Genomic DNA, 18,466 nt, shown 5'->3' on the forward strand with positions numbered 1-18,466 from the left:
AGCTTAGCCTGAAGGGCACTTCTGGTGCGTGATTAGATCCCTTTTAAAACAAACTGCAGCTCCAAGACAGGTACAGCCCAAGCCTTCTCCAGACAAGAATGGAGATGCAAAGGAGCGTCCTTCAACAGCCTGGAACTGCATATGGCTGGGCAAGAGGAGAACACACCAAAGCCACCTCAGGCATAACACACAAATGACAATTTACATCAAAGGACGTTGGCACCAGGTGCTTCTACTTCCTTCTGCACATCAACCACACCAAATTAGATATGACAAAGAAGCCTTCTGACACATTAAGTCAACTGCCTACCATGCCAATCTCTTTGGAGAAAAGGATGTTGAGACTTTAATACATTTCCTAGTACATTACACTAAGCAACTGTGATGGAGTTTATTTTAATGTTAGTGTTTTCAGCATTTTAATTCTTTAATGTTTATTCCTGTTAACACAGTATGTTAAGATATGTTATCTATTACTCATTCTAACTATTTAAACAGTAACCTTCCCATTTGTCTATATGTTCCCATATGCATAGGCAGCAAGATCAAATAAACATTTCATTTTAAAGAAAAAATAAGTTGTGTAGTACTTAAAGTATTTCTTTACCTGTATATTTGTTCATAGGAGATAGGGATGTAGTCACCAGGACTCTGAGTTAAAAGCTGATCTATGGCACTGTCCAACTTTGGCCAATATGTGCTCTTATAGTCTTCAATTGTTATAACATTCATTACTGCAAGAAAAAGACAAGAATAGATTTAGTAACTTCACCTAAAAGACCAGAAGCAAGTGAATGCTCTGTGATTTCACACCACACCAATAAGCAGGCCAAAAAACCTGGGAACAGCTCACTTCCACCAAGACAACCTCATCTAAAACTAAAGTCCAGACTTGAATTTGTATCTTTGTAATTACAAAAAATGAAATCAGGAAACCTGCCAAATCAATGCTTGGGTATTTCTCTGGGGCCCAAGTAACAAGGAAAAGCAAACCCCTGGGAGTTCTAAGATGAAAATATAATGACAAAAATTTATAAAAAGATTAGTTCAGATTAATGAATTATGTAACTTTGTGGCAGTTCAGAATCAATTATTAACATGGCATCTTCACATTCAGGAGAACAAGCTCTGGCCAAGACTTACTATTATTTCTGAATAATCCTTCCCAGCAGATGTATTAATTTCACAAGTCTCAGGTGGGACCAGCACCTTCCTTGGTCTAAAAGCTGATGCAATTCCCTCTGCCTTCAACTTCAGTTAGGCTTCCAGGCAACTTTTTTGTATCTGTATTGCAGTTCCCCTCTAGCAGGGACAATTACACTCCTTTTCCAGATAAGGATCACCGCAGGGAAGAATAGGAGGTGTTTAAATTAGCGTTCCCCACTGCTCCCTGATCTTCCTCCTGAGCTTCCCAACTGCACCCTCTTGCACCAGTGACTCAGGGTGCCTTCAAAGCCACAGAAGGGTTTGGATCTCTCTTTTCAGGGAGGATTTCTGAACCAACCACTCGTGGCTCAGTTCCAACAGGTTCACACCCTCCCTTCAGGGCCGTACTCTCAGCACTACCTCCCTGCCTTGTCACACCACCACGGCTTCACAGCACCCACTCAAAAAAGCCCTCAGCAACCAACAGCACCTTAACCAAACCTATGATTTGAATTCAAGCTATGAAATCAAATCAAATCTACCAAAATAAAAAAGGATCAAAACTATCCAGCACAGGAAATCTAAAATAATTTCTTCATCTGAACTGCGCATATAAGTCTGGGCTATATGGAACAGAGAATAAAGATACTTCTCACCCCACACAGACCAGTTTAGACACAACACTGGAGAGAAATCTTTTGGTTAGGGATGAATTTTAAATACACATTAAAATGTAGATTCACTGCTGGGTTTGAGAAGCAGTATTTTTGAAAGGTATTTTCACAAGGGGTTGAAAGGAGCTGAGTGATTCACTTTTGGCAGCATTGTGAGGAACAATTCTAAGGAAATTGGCAAAACAGTTATGAGTACCGTGCGGGGAAAAAAAAGATTATAAAGAGAACCTGGAATAGAGAGAGGTGTGAGACAAGGAAGTGTTGGAACTCTCTCTGTACAAGCAAGTACTACAGATTTCTTTGTGTGTCTTGTTAGGGTATTTCAGCCAGAAACTTTGGTTAGAGAAAGATGTTAGTGCAGCACTCCCGGCTCCTCTTCACCCAGCTATAGCCATGGGTCCACCCTTGCTCCATAGCTGTTACAGAATCACATCTAGCTAACCTCAAGGTGTCTGAGCAGTGGCCAGGTCCCCACTACCACGTGCTGCAGGACACTGCCCCAAGAGCCCAGCGTGCAATCCAAAAGGACATCCCTGTTTGCTAACAGGTGAATGGTGGTCACAGGGCTGGGTACACAGCCACCAGCATTTCAGTTAACAAGTCCAACAAGTCGGCTCCCCCACTAAAAGCATCCACGCAGTCAGCAACAGCAGAGCACCTCCCTGGCAGTAAACTCAGCCTTTATTCCTTGCCTTGCAATGCCTTGTTTGAGTTCGCATCCCTTACAGAGCCCATGCTCCAGGCACATGTTCTCAGGAGCAGCTCCACACAGTACTTTCACTATTCCTGCTTACACTCAGCAGTAAGACTTGAGTTTTTGTTTTTTACTTTGTTACCCCAAAAAAGATGGGCCTCCACAGAACCACTCTGTTCCACAGAAAATATTACACTGAAGTCAGCATAAACATTAGACCAAGTCCTGCTTTAAGATTTCAATTTATAGTCACGCCCACATCTGGTTTAACATATTAAATGAGCCCTATTAATTTTTTAAAAATAGTCAAGTAAGAATTGAGAATACTGCAAAGTAGTTTTACCAGGCTGTTGAGATGTTAATTTTTTTTTTTTTTTAACAATATGGAAAAAAAAAACCAGCAGCAGACAGGAAGGTCTGCCCATTAGACATGCTGCACAGGTAAAGGACAAAATGCTTTTATGAACAGCCCCATGAGACTTGCATAGAAAATGTACTGATAAATTCACAGTAACATTCTAGAAAAGCTTCATTCTCATTCAAAAGTCTGTTACAAGTACTATGTAATTTGATTTCCACACTTCAGTTCTGAAACTAAGCCTACCACAATATTTACATAGCTAGAAGTCCAAGACTATAAACCGAATAATCACTATTTTTATTCTTTTAATCCAGAAAACAAAGTACTTTAAAATTTTAATAACTACCACAAGTTAGCAATGTCCTTTTTCTCCTGGCAGTGCTTACACACACAAAAGTGAAGGGTGGCGTAAAGTAAGACCTTCCAACTACAAAGTCTGCAAGAACAAGGTCGAGACCAGGAAGGAAGGAATCACACGGATCCTTAGCAAGGAAAGACAGACTGTCCTTTAAGTTTTTACTTTTCTGTCTTTTTAGGATGTCATGCTTAAATGCTTATCCCTACATTAGGTATTCAAGATTTAAAAGGATTTGCCCAACAGCTTCTGCTCCCAAACCGAAATTTAGTTGGTTTCTGGGAAGTGACACTGATATTTTGTAAGCAAGCATGCTAGAATGCAGGATATTACCCAACTTCAGCAAGTTTGGGGGGGTGGGGCTGGGTGAGAAATCATTCTGATAGAATCGAAAGAAGTCACTATTTTCCAGAGAATTATCAAAGACTTCACAAGTAAAGCTTGAGCAACAACAGCTGCTTTTCCATACACAAAAAAGTTCAAAAGGAAAACTTTAAGTGAAATGCAGCAGTGAAACCATTTAAGTAAAAAAGAATATGCATGAGCTACCATAACCTAGATATATCAGTATTATAGTCAAAATGGAAACATTGGCTGCTTCAAGCTACCAAATTCTTTGACATCAACTTCAATAAAAAGAATGGCAAAACCCACTAAGATTAAAAAAAAAAAATACAACAACAACAAAAAACAAACCACCAAGAGTAGATATAGATCTCCCACGAAACTGGTAATAAAACCTTACACACATTCATTTTTTCAAATCTGTAGCTAAAAAACAAGAGACAGAGCAGGATGGCTGATCCAACCTACTGCCAACTATGTAGACATCAGTCTGACAATTATCTGTCATTTATTCTGGCAATAAAAATGAAAGAAAGCAACTAAGCATCTTTCAGAAGCTGTATTTCATCTCACCAAGTGACATACACAAAACTTCACTGCTCAATTAGCAGTGCACCCTACAATCCTCTGTATTTTGCTAAAGTGTACAAACTCTTCAGGCAGCTGTCCAAGACTCATCTAGACTGTGGCCCTGTGCTTTCCTTTTTCTCAGCCCCCATGTGCATGTTTTCACAATAGATTTTGCTCTGCCCCCCTGCCTGACACATCCCAGCATACATTAGCAAGCTTATGAGTTTGCCCTGTGGTTGCTTCCAATTCTATTCTATTTTTATAACCTGTTTCTCAGCCTGCATTAAGGCTGGTTAGTAAAAGCAACTTTTTCTTCATCAGACCATTTGCCTACGCAGCAGTGCACACACACTGCACTGAACAATGTTATGCAACAGGGAAGGCAACAGATTTAATGGATATGCCAGTGCACACAGCCACCACATGTGCCTGTGCCAAATGGCACTGGCATCAACCACATTTATAACCATCCCTGCTTGAAAAGGGTAAAAGAAACAAGAAGGAAACTCTTCATTGTTCACCACAATCGAGTTATGCTGCAATTACTGTTACAGAAGAGTTTTCCTTAAAGTACTAAAAGTTCTTAGTCTTCTTTTCTCCCTCATGTGCTTTGCAAAATACTATTCACAACACTATTGCCTTATAAATCCACAACCATGACTGAAGCTGATCAACTGTAAGTATTTAAAGTTTACCATAACACAGAAGTTTTTCTTAAGTTGCTTCAAGAAGAAAAAAAGCTATTTAAGAAAAGCTATTTAATGAACTGTGCATTATTCCAATTTTAGTTCTCAGTCTTACCAAAATCTCAAGGAAGGAGAACTGGATTTAGCCCCTCTGAAAGACAGGAAGGATACTCTGTCCAGGACAGCCTCTGCCTCATGAAGCAAGGTGGGACTTGTTGCTCATTCAACTCCAGAACTGCCTCATGCAGCGGAGGACAACTTTCCTATCAAGCTCAGGACTGGCAAACAGCTTCTCCACACGTGTTCTGCCATTACTGGGACAGAGCAGGCAGCAGGGATCCAGCACTCGCTGTTTCCCTCTTTGGGAACATTTACATCCAAAGCGACCTCTCTCCCTTTTTTCTGTGTGTGAAAACTAAACAAAGGTGATTAAGGGGATCCTCTGTCAGAGCCAGGATCAGATCAGGCAGGATCCCAACTCAGCTCCTTTAGCTTCTCAGTCAACACTACTTCACTGGACTTGTTCTATTCATTTCCATGTACCATCACAACTATCCTCAACACAAAGGAGTGGAAAAGTTCTAATGAATTTCACTTAGAGAATTTTCTATTTTGCAGGAAAATAATTTTAAAAAAAAGTATCAGTAAGATATTACATTGGGATACCAGTGCTGGAGAAGTGAAAACAAGAACTCCAAAACCACATCCGAAGCAAAATCATGCTCTCCTGCTGCTTCTCCCCCTCAGACATAAATTGTGGATTAGCTGGAAAGTCACCTTCTCACTTGCTGGAGGTCCAGCTTGAAAACCATTTTCATTCTGACACAGAAGGAGAAACTAAGATTCTGAATGTCTGGACTAGGACAAGAGCCTAGTTTAGCAAGGTTGAACGACATCTCATTTCAACTGTCTCAAGTGTTTAGAAGCCACCCCAAGCTACCTGGAGCCCTGACAAGCAAGGCAGGCAAAGTACCAGGGAGCTCACAGAGCCCGGCAGTCCCAACTTCAAAGCAGCCAGCCTTGGCCATGTGCCACAAAACCCAGGCTACCCGAGAAGCAGAAATCCAGAAGCCTGAACTTTGAGCCTTTGATCATCTCTGGACATGGACAGGTGAGAGAGCACTGGGGAGCACAGGGAGGGCACACCAAATAAAGTGCATTTCCCATCAAAATGTTATCGTGGTAATTACACAGTTACACTTCCAGGAGTGCTTTTAACTATCCAAATCCAAGTTTTCCGACATTCTACGGGAAAAAAAGGTCTATTTTGCCCAGAGAAGTGACTTTCGGAAACAGAAGTAGAACTGAAATGTATAGCAAAACATCTTCCCTTCCCTCGATCCCAGCTCAGAAAAAAATAGGGGGAAAATGCCATTTTTGTTAAAAGCTACACGTGAAAGCCATTTTGGAACCCCTCCAAGGCCAGGAGAGAACCTGGTCTAGAGGAAGGTGTCCCTGCTCACAGAAAGGGGGTTGGAACAAGATGGTCTCTAAAGTCCCTTCCAACCCAAACCATTCTGTAATGTTATGATTCTATTTTTGGGGCTAACTTGGGTAAGTTAATCCTCGGTCGTTCTCATCAGGCCTTTGCAGATACCTGTCCCTTCTGGGATAGCATGCCCCTTCCAGGGGCTCTGCCCACATCTGCCACCAGCAATCCCAAACTGGCTTCCAATTCATCTCTAGGTTTTTCAGGGAGAGAGACAAAGTCTATAGGAAAGTACGATCTAAGCTAAAAGGCTTCAGAAAAAGCAGCAGCCGAAAACCCTGCCGACGCTCACTCTCCCAGGTCTACAGCCAGATCTACCGTGACAGGAAAGCAGAAGTTGGGGCGCTGTGCGAGGAAAGGTTATTTTCGCCTTCCAAAGCGCCTTAACCCGTTTGACTTCGCTTCGAGAAGCCTCTCGGGGCGAGACCCGCGTCGGGGTAGGACAGCGCTGAGCCCGGCCCCAGAAGGGAGCGGGGGCAGCGGGTTCAGCGGAGCAGGCGAGGCCCCCCCGCGCCCGGGCCCGGGTCACTCACGGAACTTGGAGGTCGAGGCGCTGATGTTGATGGCGGCGATGGCCCCGGCCGCCCCCGCCCTGCCGGCGGCTGTCCCCGGCTCGCAGCCCCGCAGCCCCGCGCCGTTGTGCTCGGGCCCCGCGGGGCGCGGCGGCCCGGCCGGCGGCAGCAGCCGCTCCCCGAGCAGGTGCCGCCCGTAGCCGCCCGCGCCCCAGTTGTTGTGGTTCTGGTCGTCCATCATGGCCTCGCCGCCCTCCTCCTCCATGCTCTCCTCCTCCATGGCGGGCGCCTGGCTGCGGGAGCGGGACGGGATCAGCGCCCGCCGCCCATCGCCGCCGCCTCAGGCCCGGCGGGGCTCGGCGGGCTCGGCCCGGGCCCCAGCCCAGCTCCGGCCGCGCCGCGCGACACTTCGCGCGGGGCGGAACACGGCGACCGCGCCGGGCGGCACCGGCGTGGGGCATGCTGGGGGATGTAGTCCTATGGGGCGGAGCGACTGGCGCAGCGCGGAAGGAGGCGCGGTCGGCGCGGGTTCCCTCCCCGCCCGCGCCTGGGGTTCGCGCTTCCCGGTTCTCCGATGCCACGGAGGTTTTCCCTGGAGCGGGGAGGCTCCGGCAGCGCCCGAGCGGAGAGCGCGCCCCGTGCCGACAGCGCCCCCTGGCGGGCCCGCGGCGGCCGGGAAGGGACCACCCTCTGGAAAAGAGACCGCCCGTGGATCGGGATGTCAGCCCCCTCCCCGCTCTTCGGCACCTGCCCGGGCTAGTGCGAGGTCTCCCGCCCCATGGCGGGGCTTGGAGCCAAACGATCCTTAAGGTCCCTTCCAGCCCAGCCCGTTCTGGGACCTGTGAAGTCCCTGCACAACGCTGCTCCCTTACAGCGTTTCCCTTCTCCTGTTAATAGGCGGAATAGCCTGCACAAATAGTGTATAAAACCGTTTGTCTTGCAATAAACGATGTAACAGTTAAAAAGTACTTTTTAATATTCTCCTCGCCGAGAACTGAAGTTATAGGACAAGGATTAATGGATACAAATTGAAAGAGGGGAAATTTAGGTCAGGTATTAGGAAGAAATTCTTTCCGTGAGTGTGGTGAGACACTGGAACAGGTTCCCCACGGAAGTCATGAATACCCCATCCCTGGCAGTGTTCAGGGACAATTTGGATGAGCCTTGAGCAACCTGGCCTAGTGGAAGGTGTCCGTGTCCATGGCAGTGCAGATGGGACTAGATGGTCCTTAAGGTCCCTTCCAACCCCTTCATGTTCCATGATTCTCTGATAATATTGCCTAGTTGCCTTCAAGTACACTTACTTTAAGTTCTATTTTCATTTTCACCTGGGTACTGTGATGGAAGTACGGAAATAGGTAGTGGGTTTTTACTGAAAATAGATTTCCACTGTGTCGGTTTTTGATCTTGCTTGGCAAACAAAAAAAAAAGTGAAGAACATAGTTAAAATCAGAGGTGCCTTGCCTTCTTTCCAAAATGTCTCATAAAAAGTGAAAAACATGTCATTTGTTTTTCAAATAGAAGCACCAGGCTCTATTTTAGCATGAAACAAAATCGTTCTGTTTTATAAAAGCAGAAGATGCCACTGATTTCACAGCACTGTGGAACCATCTCAAGTCACTTTGGTAACGGCAGGTGATGAAAACAGTTTGTCCCTGTTGCTTGGGGGCACTTTGAACTAACTAAAGATTTTTGAACTAACAGTGTTTCCCTTAGATGTAAAGATCACACCTTGAACATCAATGCTCTGCTCAAACCAACTGACATTTCTCTCCAATTTCCACCTTGGTAAGCACCAGCAAGACACAATTTGGTCTCAGAGTCCAAAAGCTGATTTGGCACATCATGCACAGATCTCAGATAACAGGTTCAGCATATTCACAGGCCTGCTTTGACTGTTGATTTGTTTCTATCTGCACCTTAACCACATCTGGAAAGAGAACAGACAGGACATTTTTGTTCATTCTGCTACAATTTGTGTTTAATGAGTTGAATGTGCAATGTAATGCAAGCACCAGTAGAGTCATTTATAATGGATGTTAAACTTGGAAAGCTAAAGCAGCAAACCATTTTCAGCTTAGGTAAGTGTTGTGATTCTCTGATAACCACGAAGAAAAGTAAATGGAGTTTGCATATCTTCACTGCTTCAAGGAAGACATGTTTGTGTTCTCAGCCCTCAGAGCAACTCCACTGTAGCCTCCCACTCATCTGCTCTTGCTGATCTCAGGAGTGGGTCTCAGATTGTTTGCCAGTATTTAAAAACATCGTGACCTGAGGAGGAATCAGAAACTTACTCTTATCAGCAGAGTTTTATCTTTGTTTTACTGATTTCAAAACTGCTTATGTTAACATCTAAGAGCAGTGGAAAAGTAAGACAAACCCAGCATTTTTCAGTTCTAGAATTTCCTCTTTTCATTTTCAATTCTAAAGAGCCTTCTTTTCTCTTTCCTGCTCTCTTGTTGCCCACACCTATTTCTGTTACCATCTCTGTAATTTATTGACCAGCTGTGGGTTGGGTTTGGTTTGGTTTGGTGCTTGTTTAGGGGTTTTTACCACAATCTTTAAAGGTACCTTGCCCTTCTAATTCCTTTTCACAACGCTCCATTCACTTTGAGTACACTCACTGCACTTCCTTGTGGCAGGAATCCAAGAAAGCTTAAGAAATACTTCACCAAGCATTTCTCTGCCTACTCTCCTCCATTGTCTTGTGCAACAAGGCAGCTCATCTTACCAATCAAACAAGAAGCCCTTTCTTGCCTCCCATAAGGCAAATGACAAGCTGCAACAGTCATCCAGGGCTCATGCTATCCAAAATACGCCTGCACGCTGATAAAGGCACTATCAAATTGTTCATCACTGCAGCAGCCCTTGTTTTTGCACGCAGACTTCTCTGTGCCGTTTCCTTTTTTCCTCATCAGCATGCGAAAATTCGACTCAGGCTTTAAATACTTTCTCGGCAAAGTTACATTTTGAAATACCACAACTATAATTATTTTCGCTAATAGCTGAGAATACCACATAAAAATGCAGTTCTGTCAAGACCTGAGGATCCTCACATCTCTGTAACATCCTCGGAGACTTGAGACTTGTCTCTATTGTAACTAGTTCATCAGTAGACTGCAGCAATTTTGATGACAAAGTAACATGCAGATGTCACACTTTCATTTCAGCCTCCTGGATCTGTATGTAATTACCCAGACAAGTATTACAAGCCTTTGTTACATCTTCATCATATTTTTTTCGCTTCTTTTTTTTTTTTTGGCTCACAACTTTTGTTAACCAGGTCGCAGCCACAAGCTTTGCTACAAATTAAAAAGGAAGATCGAGATTTCCTAAGAGTACCCATCCATGGAAAGTGTGAGGCATTAAAGAGATATTTTCTACACAGATCTTCACAGAAATGAGACTACAAGGAAGCTTTTCCTTCCAGGTTCTCAGAAGCAGACTGCATGTTTCCTCTTGCATAATGCTGGATGTTTCCTCTTGCAAAATTTCAATTTTATATGAACATTTCTATCAATCAGATAAGGGGATTTTGTTTTTCTCATCTATTCGTGTTTATAAAGCAGAATTGTTAAGTACCCCAGGAGAGCTGTTTCTGCACTCTGTGTCCCAGCTGGGTGTATATAGGTAGCAGTTAAATGATATATGAGGCATGTTGGGAAAAGACATGCATGTTTTGGTTTATTTCCCACTATTGGTAATAAACATTATGACATGGATACAATCCTTATTTTAATAGACACTTCTTCGTTATTTCCCAAGCACCAGTTCCACTGCAGTCAGTAGGAAAGCACTCATTGATTTCAAGGGGGTTTCAATCAAGCCCTAACACAGCATGTAAAATGCTTTTCAGATTTATTGCTCTGGTTCTAAAAACCAAATAAAAAGAGAAAATAATTCCGACAAGAAAGAAAAATTAATGCTAAGCAGAGCCTTAAATAGCAGTGTGTCAGGAGGAGCATGCAACACAGCTCTTTCAATGCTTAATAAGACAGCCCCTTGCTGAGTGCTGGCAGAGAGCAGATAAACCTAAAAGGAGGTTTAGGTGCTCGTTACTTTTGAGACATATTTTGACAATTGATGATTTGCTCAGGCACAGGGAACTGATAGGCCCTCTGCAGTCTGGCAATTTGTGGCATACCCCTTTCAATAGCAACTCCCACTTTGGGCAAGATGATCAGTGTAAAGTCTTCTTGAAAACGTGCCAGTTAAAGGATGGAGAGACCACCCTTAGTGTTTCATGACTATATATAATCTATGCACACTAACTATATACAGTCTCTTGCATTGTATCACAATGTCTCAGTTGGTCTCTGCCTAGGGGGGAAAAAACCAAAAAAACACAGTTTATGTGGTTAGTCCTTGGGAAATAAAGGCTGTTCACACGTTTTACCTGAAGCATCAGTTTCTGAGTTCGGTGGAAGGTGTCACAGCACAAGCAGAAATCACCTGCCTCAAGAGGAACAATCCTTGCCATCCTCCACAGGCAGAAGGTCTATTGTGAACAAAGGAAATTCCAGCTAATTCCCACCAAGACAGCAGGAGCGTGCTCTTGCCAGGTGCCAGCAGAGTGCCTTTGGTGGGGAAGAGAAGTGCACAGCTAGGGAGCAGGCAAGGAACAGGCAGAGAACAGCAGGGTAGATGTGAGCTGCTGATCAAAGCCGAACATGGGCACTCCAGGGATGTCTGTTCTTTCCGTGTGCTGTCCCATACAGCTGCTTTGCAGGGCACAGCAAAAATACAGAGTCAAATCAGCTCATATTCTCCTGAAATGAGCAAAGGAGTCGCACCATGGTCTGCTCCTGGTACCCCTGGGTGCATACGCAAAAAGTCAGCTTGACAATTTGCATTTAGGGTACATGGGATAGTTTTACACAAGGTACAAGCGTGTCTCTGCTTCTGTCCTTCAGCAAGGCTGTATTCTACTTCTCAGCCTTACAAAGAGGACAGAACCCAGAACTGTGTGAAAATGTTTAAAACACAAATGCATTTTCAAACCAGCTCCCCTTTCTCTGTCTGAATGCTCTCACCACCAAGATATTAAGGGCACAATGATTACAGGAGTATATGCACTGAAATTTTTCCAGTTTCCCCCACTATTGGTCCAATTCCCTGCATCATCTGTGCCTGGTGTGAGGGTCCTGAGTACACTAATTTGCTATAATTAACAAGACCAGCCTCACCTAGCTTCCCATAAAAGTAGTGCCCTTTTATCCACAAGCTCTGTTTAAGGTCAGAGCTTAAGGTTTGCTCCATACCTGCCCTGTGTTGTGTATGTCCTGTCACCTTTCTCTGCCACGTCCTGACATGTTCCTCCCTCATAAATTATTTAACAGGATTATCTCAAGGTCTCTGTCACTGAGTTCCTGCATATGAGAATAGCTCAGTATTTGGCCCATGGGAACAGGAGACAAGCCAGCCCTGCACAGCCGTGTTCCCTGGGCCAGAGCCACAGCTGAGCACACTCTGGATGCTCTGTCACATCACTCAGGCACATAAAAGTGTCCTAAGCCCAGCCCTGAGGGCTGCAGGGTGGGTGGCATGTGTACCCTGTAAAACAGGACATGTATTTTGCTCATCTGGGTTTGGTTTTACAGCACCAAGACAAAGCCCAATTCTTTTAGCATAAAGCAAAAATTGCTTGCACTACAAGCATTTCTGTGGCATGCGATATGGGTTAATCCTTCTAACTACAGGCATGACCAGACTATTCTGTCCCATAAGCCAATATCAAGGGGAGTTCCTGTTAAATAATAAAATATATTGGCTGCTATTCATTAGTAACCTCGTTTTGGCTGGTTTTTGGGCCTTTGGTCAGCCAGTCTCATTTATTTGGGTGACATTGGGCCAGGGCAAGCGACAGAAAAGACTCTCTGAAAATGTGTTCAGTCCCTTACAGAACCAGGCAGCTGGAGCTGCCCAGGCTGTTTCCTTAGTGCTGTTTCCCAGCCTGGCATTAGCTGTCCACAGCTGGGACCACGGGATTGGGAAGGTCATCCAGCACGTGGGCACATCCAGCAACAGGCAACGTTTGGAAATAAACACAAAAGCCCCAGTTTTATTAATGCAAAAGGAAGAAGCAAAACAGCATGTAAATTTTCTGCTGTTTCATCATGTTTTCCCATTTGACTTGCTCCATTATCTCCCAGTAATCTTGTGCTGAGCCTCCACCTCCACTGGGGTGTGCAATCTCTTTTAAGATCTCTAAAAGCACCCCATTTATCAAATAAGTGCTTCTTGACTAAAAGCAAAAAGCAAACTCTATAGACTTCCCAGAGCAGATTTTGTTTATTTTGTCATTAAGTATTTAATTTCTTTCTCAGAATGCATTCAGAGTGTATGTGAGAGTCCATGGAAACTTTGGTTCCAGTAAAATAAAGTACATAAAAGTATGCACTAAGTGACATTTTCAGAGAATCTCCCAAAGCTTTTGAGCTTTAGTCTTAAACCCATGTTTCCCTTTCCAGCTTTTTAGCAGAGAATGCAAATATAAAAATGTGTTGGGTATAAAAGCATGAGAACTTTTGTCATTTGAAAAAAAAAAAAGTGAAAAGTGAAAAGGGAAAAGTATTTTGATATTACCTGATGCCAACAGTATCCTCTCAGTAGTGAGGATCGTTTTTTTAAAGGGACATTATCAACATATTTACGTAAGAAGTTTAGGAAATATTTGGGAGTTTTTCATGATAAGAGTGAATAGAGTGAAAACTTTCCTTCCTCCTAGACTTTAATCAGGTAAGTGTAACAATAGAAATGTGCCTGTGACTGAGATCCATCGATGCAACAAAACATTCTGGTTTGATTTCTCCAAAATGAAAATAAAAACCTGAGCATAAGCAGCTCTCACCCTGTAGAGCCAACTGTAATTGGCCTAGAGGTGGAGCCAGTCATCTGCAGGGCTGAACACAGAGGAGAAAAGGTTTTCTGAGCAATAACACAGGAAAACTGATAAATAGTGATAATGTAAGTCAGGGATTTGCTTGAATAACGGCTCTGTGGGTGCGATACATCCTCACCAGGAGTGAGCAGCAGATTACTGGAAGGCCTAGAATATAGTTCTGGTAGCCACAAGTGAGTTTCTCAGGAGGAAATGTGGGAAGGGAGCCTGGGGTGGGGAGGAAGAATCACTGCACAAATGAAAACCATACATAAAGGAGAACAAGTAGCACCTTCCTTACAGAGCAATGTTTTGCTGCCCTACCGTGCAGAGCCCTGCTGCTGATTACTGTCTTTCACAATGTTTTTAGGGGTTAAGCAGCAGTTCTCTTGCTATTTCAAAAATAGGCCTTTCTAGGGCTGTTTAATCAGACAGGAAAGCTTTCTTCATCACATCTTTCACTGGGTTTCACATCTAAGGCATTCTGGAAAATAATTTGCACAGCACTTATCTGGGCTGGCGTGAGCTACCATCGTGCAGCAACAAAAGAGTGCGCGCCCAGTCTTTGTTTTGTATCAGATACTGGATATCGACTTCCTCATTATTTGTATTTTCTCAGAAAATGGAAAAATAGCATCCACAGTTCCTCCTGCTGGAAGATAATGCATGAATTCATCATGCCTTCAGTTTTAAACCAGACTGTTTTATTTCCATGGTTATAAGAGAGGAGATACTGGTCCATTAAAACTTTTTTTCCCCATAAGCTGTCAAAGTGGGGAAGGTTGTAAAGAGAATTATTTTTCATTTTTAATTTTTTAAAAGAGGTTTTTTCATCTGCTTTCAACTTAATACTCTCAAAGGAAGGTACACCCATGTATTCTGTGGGACCTGCTGCTGCTTCCCACTTTCCATTTTTGCATCGTCCAGAATTGACACCTGCTCTGGTTCACTCCCAAATCTCTGCAGGCCAAAATTAGTGTCCTCTGTAAAATACTTTGGGGTGAAAGGAATTACACGAATAAAAGAGGTTTTAGAGACAGTTAAACACAGAAATAACAAATGCAAGGGGGTTTTATGTGTTGTTATTCAAGGATCAAAGGCACACAGTGCCGCCTCTAGCCCTCACGATTATTGCTCTTCCCAGCACAGCAAGTGGCCTTATCTTAATCAAACTTCTCTATCAGCGCTTCAGCCTCATCCTCTTCAGTCTGCCCAGAGCTGTGGCATCATTCACCACCCACAATCTTGTCTCGTCTGGCTTCTTTGCTCAGTACTCTCTAATTTTGTTCCTACTTCTTCAGTTATTTCTTCCCTTCAGCCTCTCCTCCCCCGCCCATGTTGTGTTTGTGTCCCTGGCTTCACTTTCTCTCCTCCCTTCCTTTCTGGCAGCAATACAACCTCAGCATATCAAAAACCTCAAAGATGTCTTTAACTCTCCCTCTGGACTCACAACCTTATCTCCTTCCCTTCTCTTCCCTGGGCACAGTCCCACCACTCCACCTGGCTGCTGCCCTGGCCTGGGCCTTCGTGTCCCACATCCTGCCCTTCTTGAAAACTGCTTCAGGTAGCATTTTGGCATCCACCCTCTCTTGTTAAGTTCTCTATTTGTCGTTTTGCCTCTGATTCACGAGTTCTTGTACTACTCAGAGTTCAGATTTAAATGCAGGAGACGCCAGGGTTCTTCTTCTAATTGATGTTTATTATTTCTTATCTATAGCACAGCTGTATGGAATATGCCTCTTAGGTTAACAAGGTGGAAAATGGTCCCGAGTTCTAACTTCCAAGGCCATTTAAAGTCCAATCTATCCAATTATGGAATGCCAACTAATTTATTTTTACTTATAATCCAATAACTAATTATTCATGTTCTGCACTGCGGGTTTTTTGAACCAATAAAAGAACACCCAGATTTGTGAAGAGGAAGGAGGAAAGAAGAAGAACAAACCCACATCCAAAATCCTCCATCTTGTTACTAAATCCCATAAACCTAATTTTCTACATCTCTACATATTCCACCCAGTGACATAACAAATCTCTTTTTAATTACACAGTAACAATCTCAGTGCTACCACATAATTTGGGAAGCCTTTCCCAAGGCCTCAGGTCAAATGCAGTGTGCTTTTGAAGATCATTGCCTGTCAGCACTGAAAGACTGAATTTCTCTGAAGTCAGGATTCTAACACTCTCTTACTCCCCCAAAGGTGCAGGTCTCCTGAGCAGGTTCTTTCCTTTGTTACAGTGGCCTGGTTTTTTCTCTTCCCCTCAACAGACGTGGCTATTTCCCCCCTTTATCCATCAAACCAACCAGGTTACTAAATCATCTCAGACTCCTCTTGGGTTTCTGGACCCTCTTCTCCATTGCATCAAACAGAAGCTTCACTTTCAAAGTTCTTTATGATCCAGTTCTTGTCTTTCATTAAGTGTCAGGAAACCAACTCTGTCCTCTAATCCATTCAGGATAAAAGCCCTTATCTCCCACTTGTTAAAACACTCACTTAGGCACCTTTGTGCTTTTTCCCAGGCAGCTATAAGTATCTGTGAAACTATCCTCATTATCCTTATAATTCTCCTGTGACGTTGCGTCAATAAAATCCTTAAGTGTCAGGCTGTGGGTTTGCTGCAACTCTCTGACTCAGAGTGGCTCATATGTCCTGGTGCCTCCCTCCCTGTCCATATCCATTCATTAGCTCTGTCTGATAGCGAGGTATGTGAGGGATAGACGTCGCCTTTCTCTTCCACAGCCCCCACCACAGTGGGTCTTGATCCCTGACCAGCTGCTGTATCACAACAGTAGGGAAGTGAATCAATCCACAAAATTATGCTTCAAATTTTTTATTTCTAATAGCAGATTTGTCCCAAATTTGCCACAGATTGCAGGAATTTAGATGCAAATGACACATATAACACTGTGTAATAAGAGGAAGCAATGAGCTAGCAAGAACATTGACGAGCATTATTGAAGACTAATTCTGACTTCATGCCAGAATGAAGGAAAAAATAAATATGGAATTCCTGGCAGCATATCAGCAGAAAAGTGATAAGAAAAGGCAAAAGCATTCCTAGGAGGTTTTTTATATGTACCACATTTTAAATTCACACCTTTGGTTCTGTCAACTATTTGTAGAACTGGTAGAACTTATCAGGAAATAAGAATACAAGAATGAGGCTTTTCAAAGAGTCTGTGACTAAAGCACCTTTTAAATGCCATCTTCTGATGTTAGAAAAAGTATTAAATCCCATCCTGTTCTTTGGTTTTTCCATGGCAATAAGTAGCATTAACAGATTACGCTTCAGGTCGATCAGTTTCTCTGCCACACCCTCTTGCAAGCTGCTCCTTCCCTGCTTCAAGACTGATTCACCAGGACAGATTCTATTCCTAAATCAGAGACCTATACACTTGGCTTCATAGATGTCTCTCTTGAAGTGAAAGCAGAATTCAAAGAAAACACTCTTTTATATTCATGTGCTCAAAACCATTCTGTTTTGCTGTTAGACAACAATTTCTAAGCCATAAATCTTTACCAGGACAACTTTTGCTGGCAGAATTATGGCGGCAGCAGAGCCAGTATAGCATTCCTAATTCCAAACACCACCAGCTTGACGCATGCCTAGGTCTAGAACAGAGGGATTAAGCTTTTAAAGGCTTAATTCAGTGCTGCAATTTCTTTGATAAATATCAGCTGAAAATGTCACGCAGGATCAAAATCATCATGGAGGTGCTAAAAAACAACACAGTGAATGGAAAACAATGCAGGAGGAAATAGAAACAGAATAAGCTTTATTTACAGTAAATAAAAGGGACGGGGAACAATAATAAACAAATCACTTCTCTTTATGCGTATTCATTAGTGTGGCTTAAGGCATGTGGAAATTTCACTGCAAAACTCAGTGCTGTAATGCATAATTAAGAAAAGCAGAAAAGAGGCTGCTCCACTGTTACAGCAAAAAGTCTCAGCTGAATCTAACCACCCTTCATAGAGTTTTCCTTCATGCATTCTCTGATGAGGCACAGTAAGAATTATTACTGGTGAGCTTTTATCTGCTGCTTTATGGAAGAAGCTAACTTTTGTGTGTGAAAAAAACAAACAAAGAAAAGAAAACACAAACAACAAAAACCCCAAATAAATAAATCACTGTGGAGGAACTAACAGAATTAGACAAAGCAAATTAAATACTTAGTAATCTTAAATAACTGACTTAAATAACAGAGGTCACAAGTAGCCTGTCATATGCATTACTTTCACAGACAGCAATTACTTTAAGTTCTCTTTAAATGTTTCTTCTGTAAGTGAAACAGGTAAAGAAAAGCCCATGTGACAATAATAAGGGGAATTAGGTCAGCTTCTGAACACATCCATCAGTGAAATGCAGCATATCTCCAGCTCATACAATTCCAAAATCATTTAAAGTGATTGTTTTCAAGTCAATCTTCCATCACCCACCTTTCTTTTTGCCAGAGGCCAGAAATAGCACCTCGTAATTTATCTTCTATGTCAAGCTTTGCAACAGCTGCCCCCTTCTGAGCCACTGAACTCATTTTGCTGCATCTGCTTTCAATATACACACTGGAACCACATTTTCTCTCTTGCATTCACCTGTCAGATATGGTTTAGGAGAACACACTTCAGATACTGCTAAAAAATGCTACATCCTCAAGACTTGGAGCTTAGAATTCAGTGTGTTTGTGAACTCTCTTGAAAAGCTTAAGGAACTTCAGCTCATTGCAACGAACTGAAGCTGCTGATTTATGGGTT

General features: G+C 43.1%; 1 protein-coding gene across 2 annotated transcripts in view; it reads right to left on the reverse strand.

Annotated features, from left to right (window-relative positions):
• CACUL1 (CDK2 associated cullin domain 1) overlaps positions 1 to 7,223 on the reverse strand; it is a 45,147-nt gene extending 37,924 nt beyond the window's left edge. Inside the window, exons 1-2 of one of the 2 annotated variants that reach the window (XM_042019435.1) lie at positions 6,854 to 7,223; positions 608 to 734 (exon numbers count right to left, since the gene is read on the reverse strand). In XM_042019435.1, the coding sequence (XP_041875369.1) occupies positions 608 to 734; positions 6,854 to 7,112 (386 nt within the window). In that variant the 5' untranslated portion in view covers positions 7,113 to 7,223. The remainder of the gene's footprint in view (positions 1 to 607; positions 735 to 6,853) is intronic. The other variant, XM_042019434.1, reaches the window with a different exon arrangement.
• Between the last annotated feature and the right edge of the window lie 11,243 nt (positions 7,224 to 18,466).

This window comes from Corvus kubaryi, unplaced genomic scaffold, assembly GCF_017639235.1.
Source record: "Corvus kubaryi isolate FWS band 111438036 unplaced genomic scaffold, C.kubaryi_AGA036_p1.0 138, whole genome shotgun sequence".
Taxonomy (NCBI): domain Eukaryota; kingdom Metazoa; phylum Chordata; class Aves; order Passeriformes; family Corvidae; genus Corvus; species Corvus kubaryi.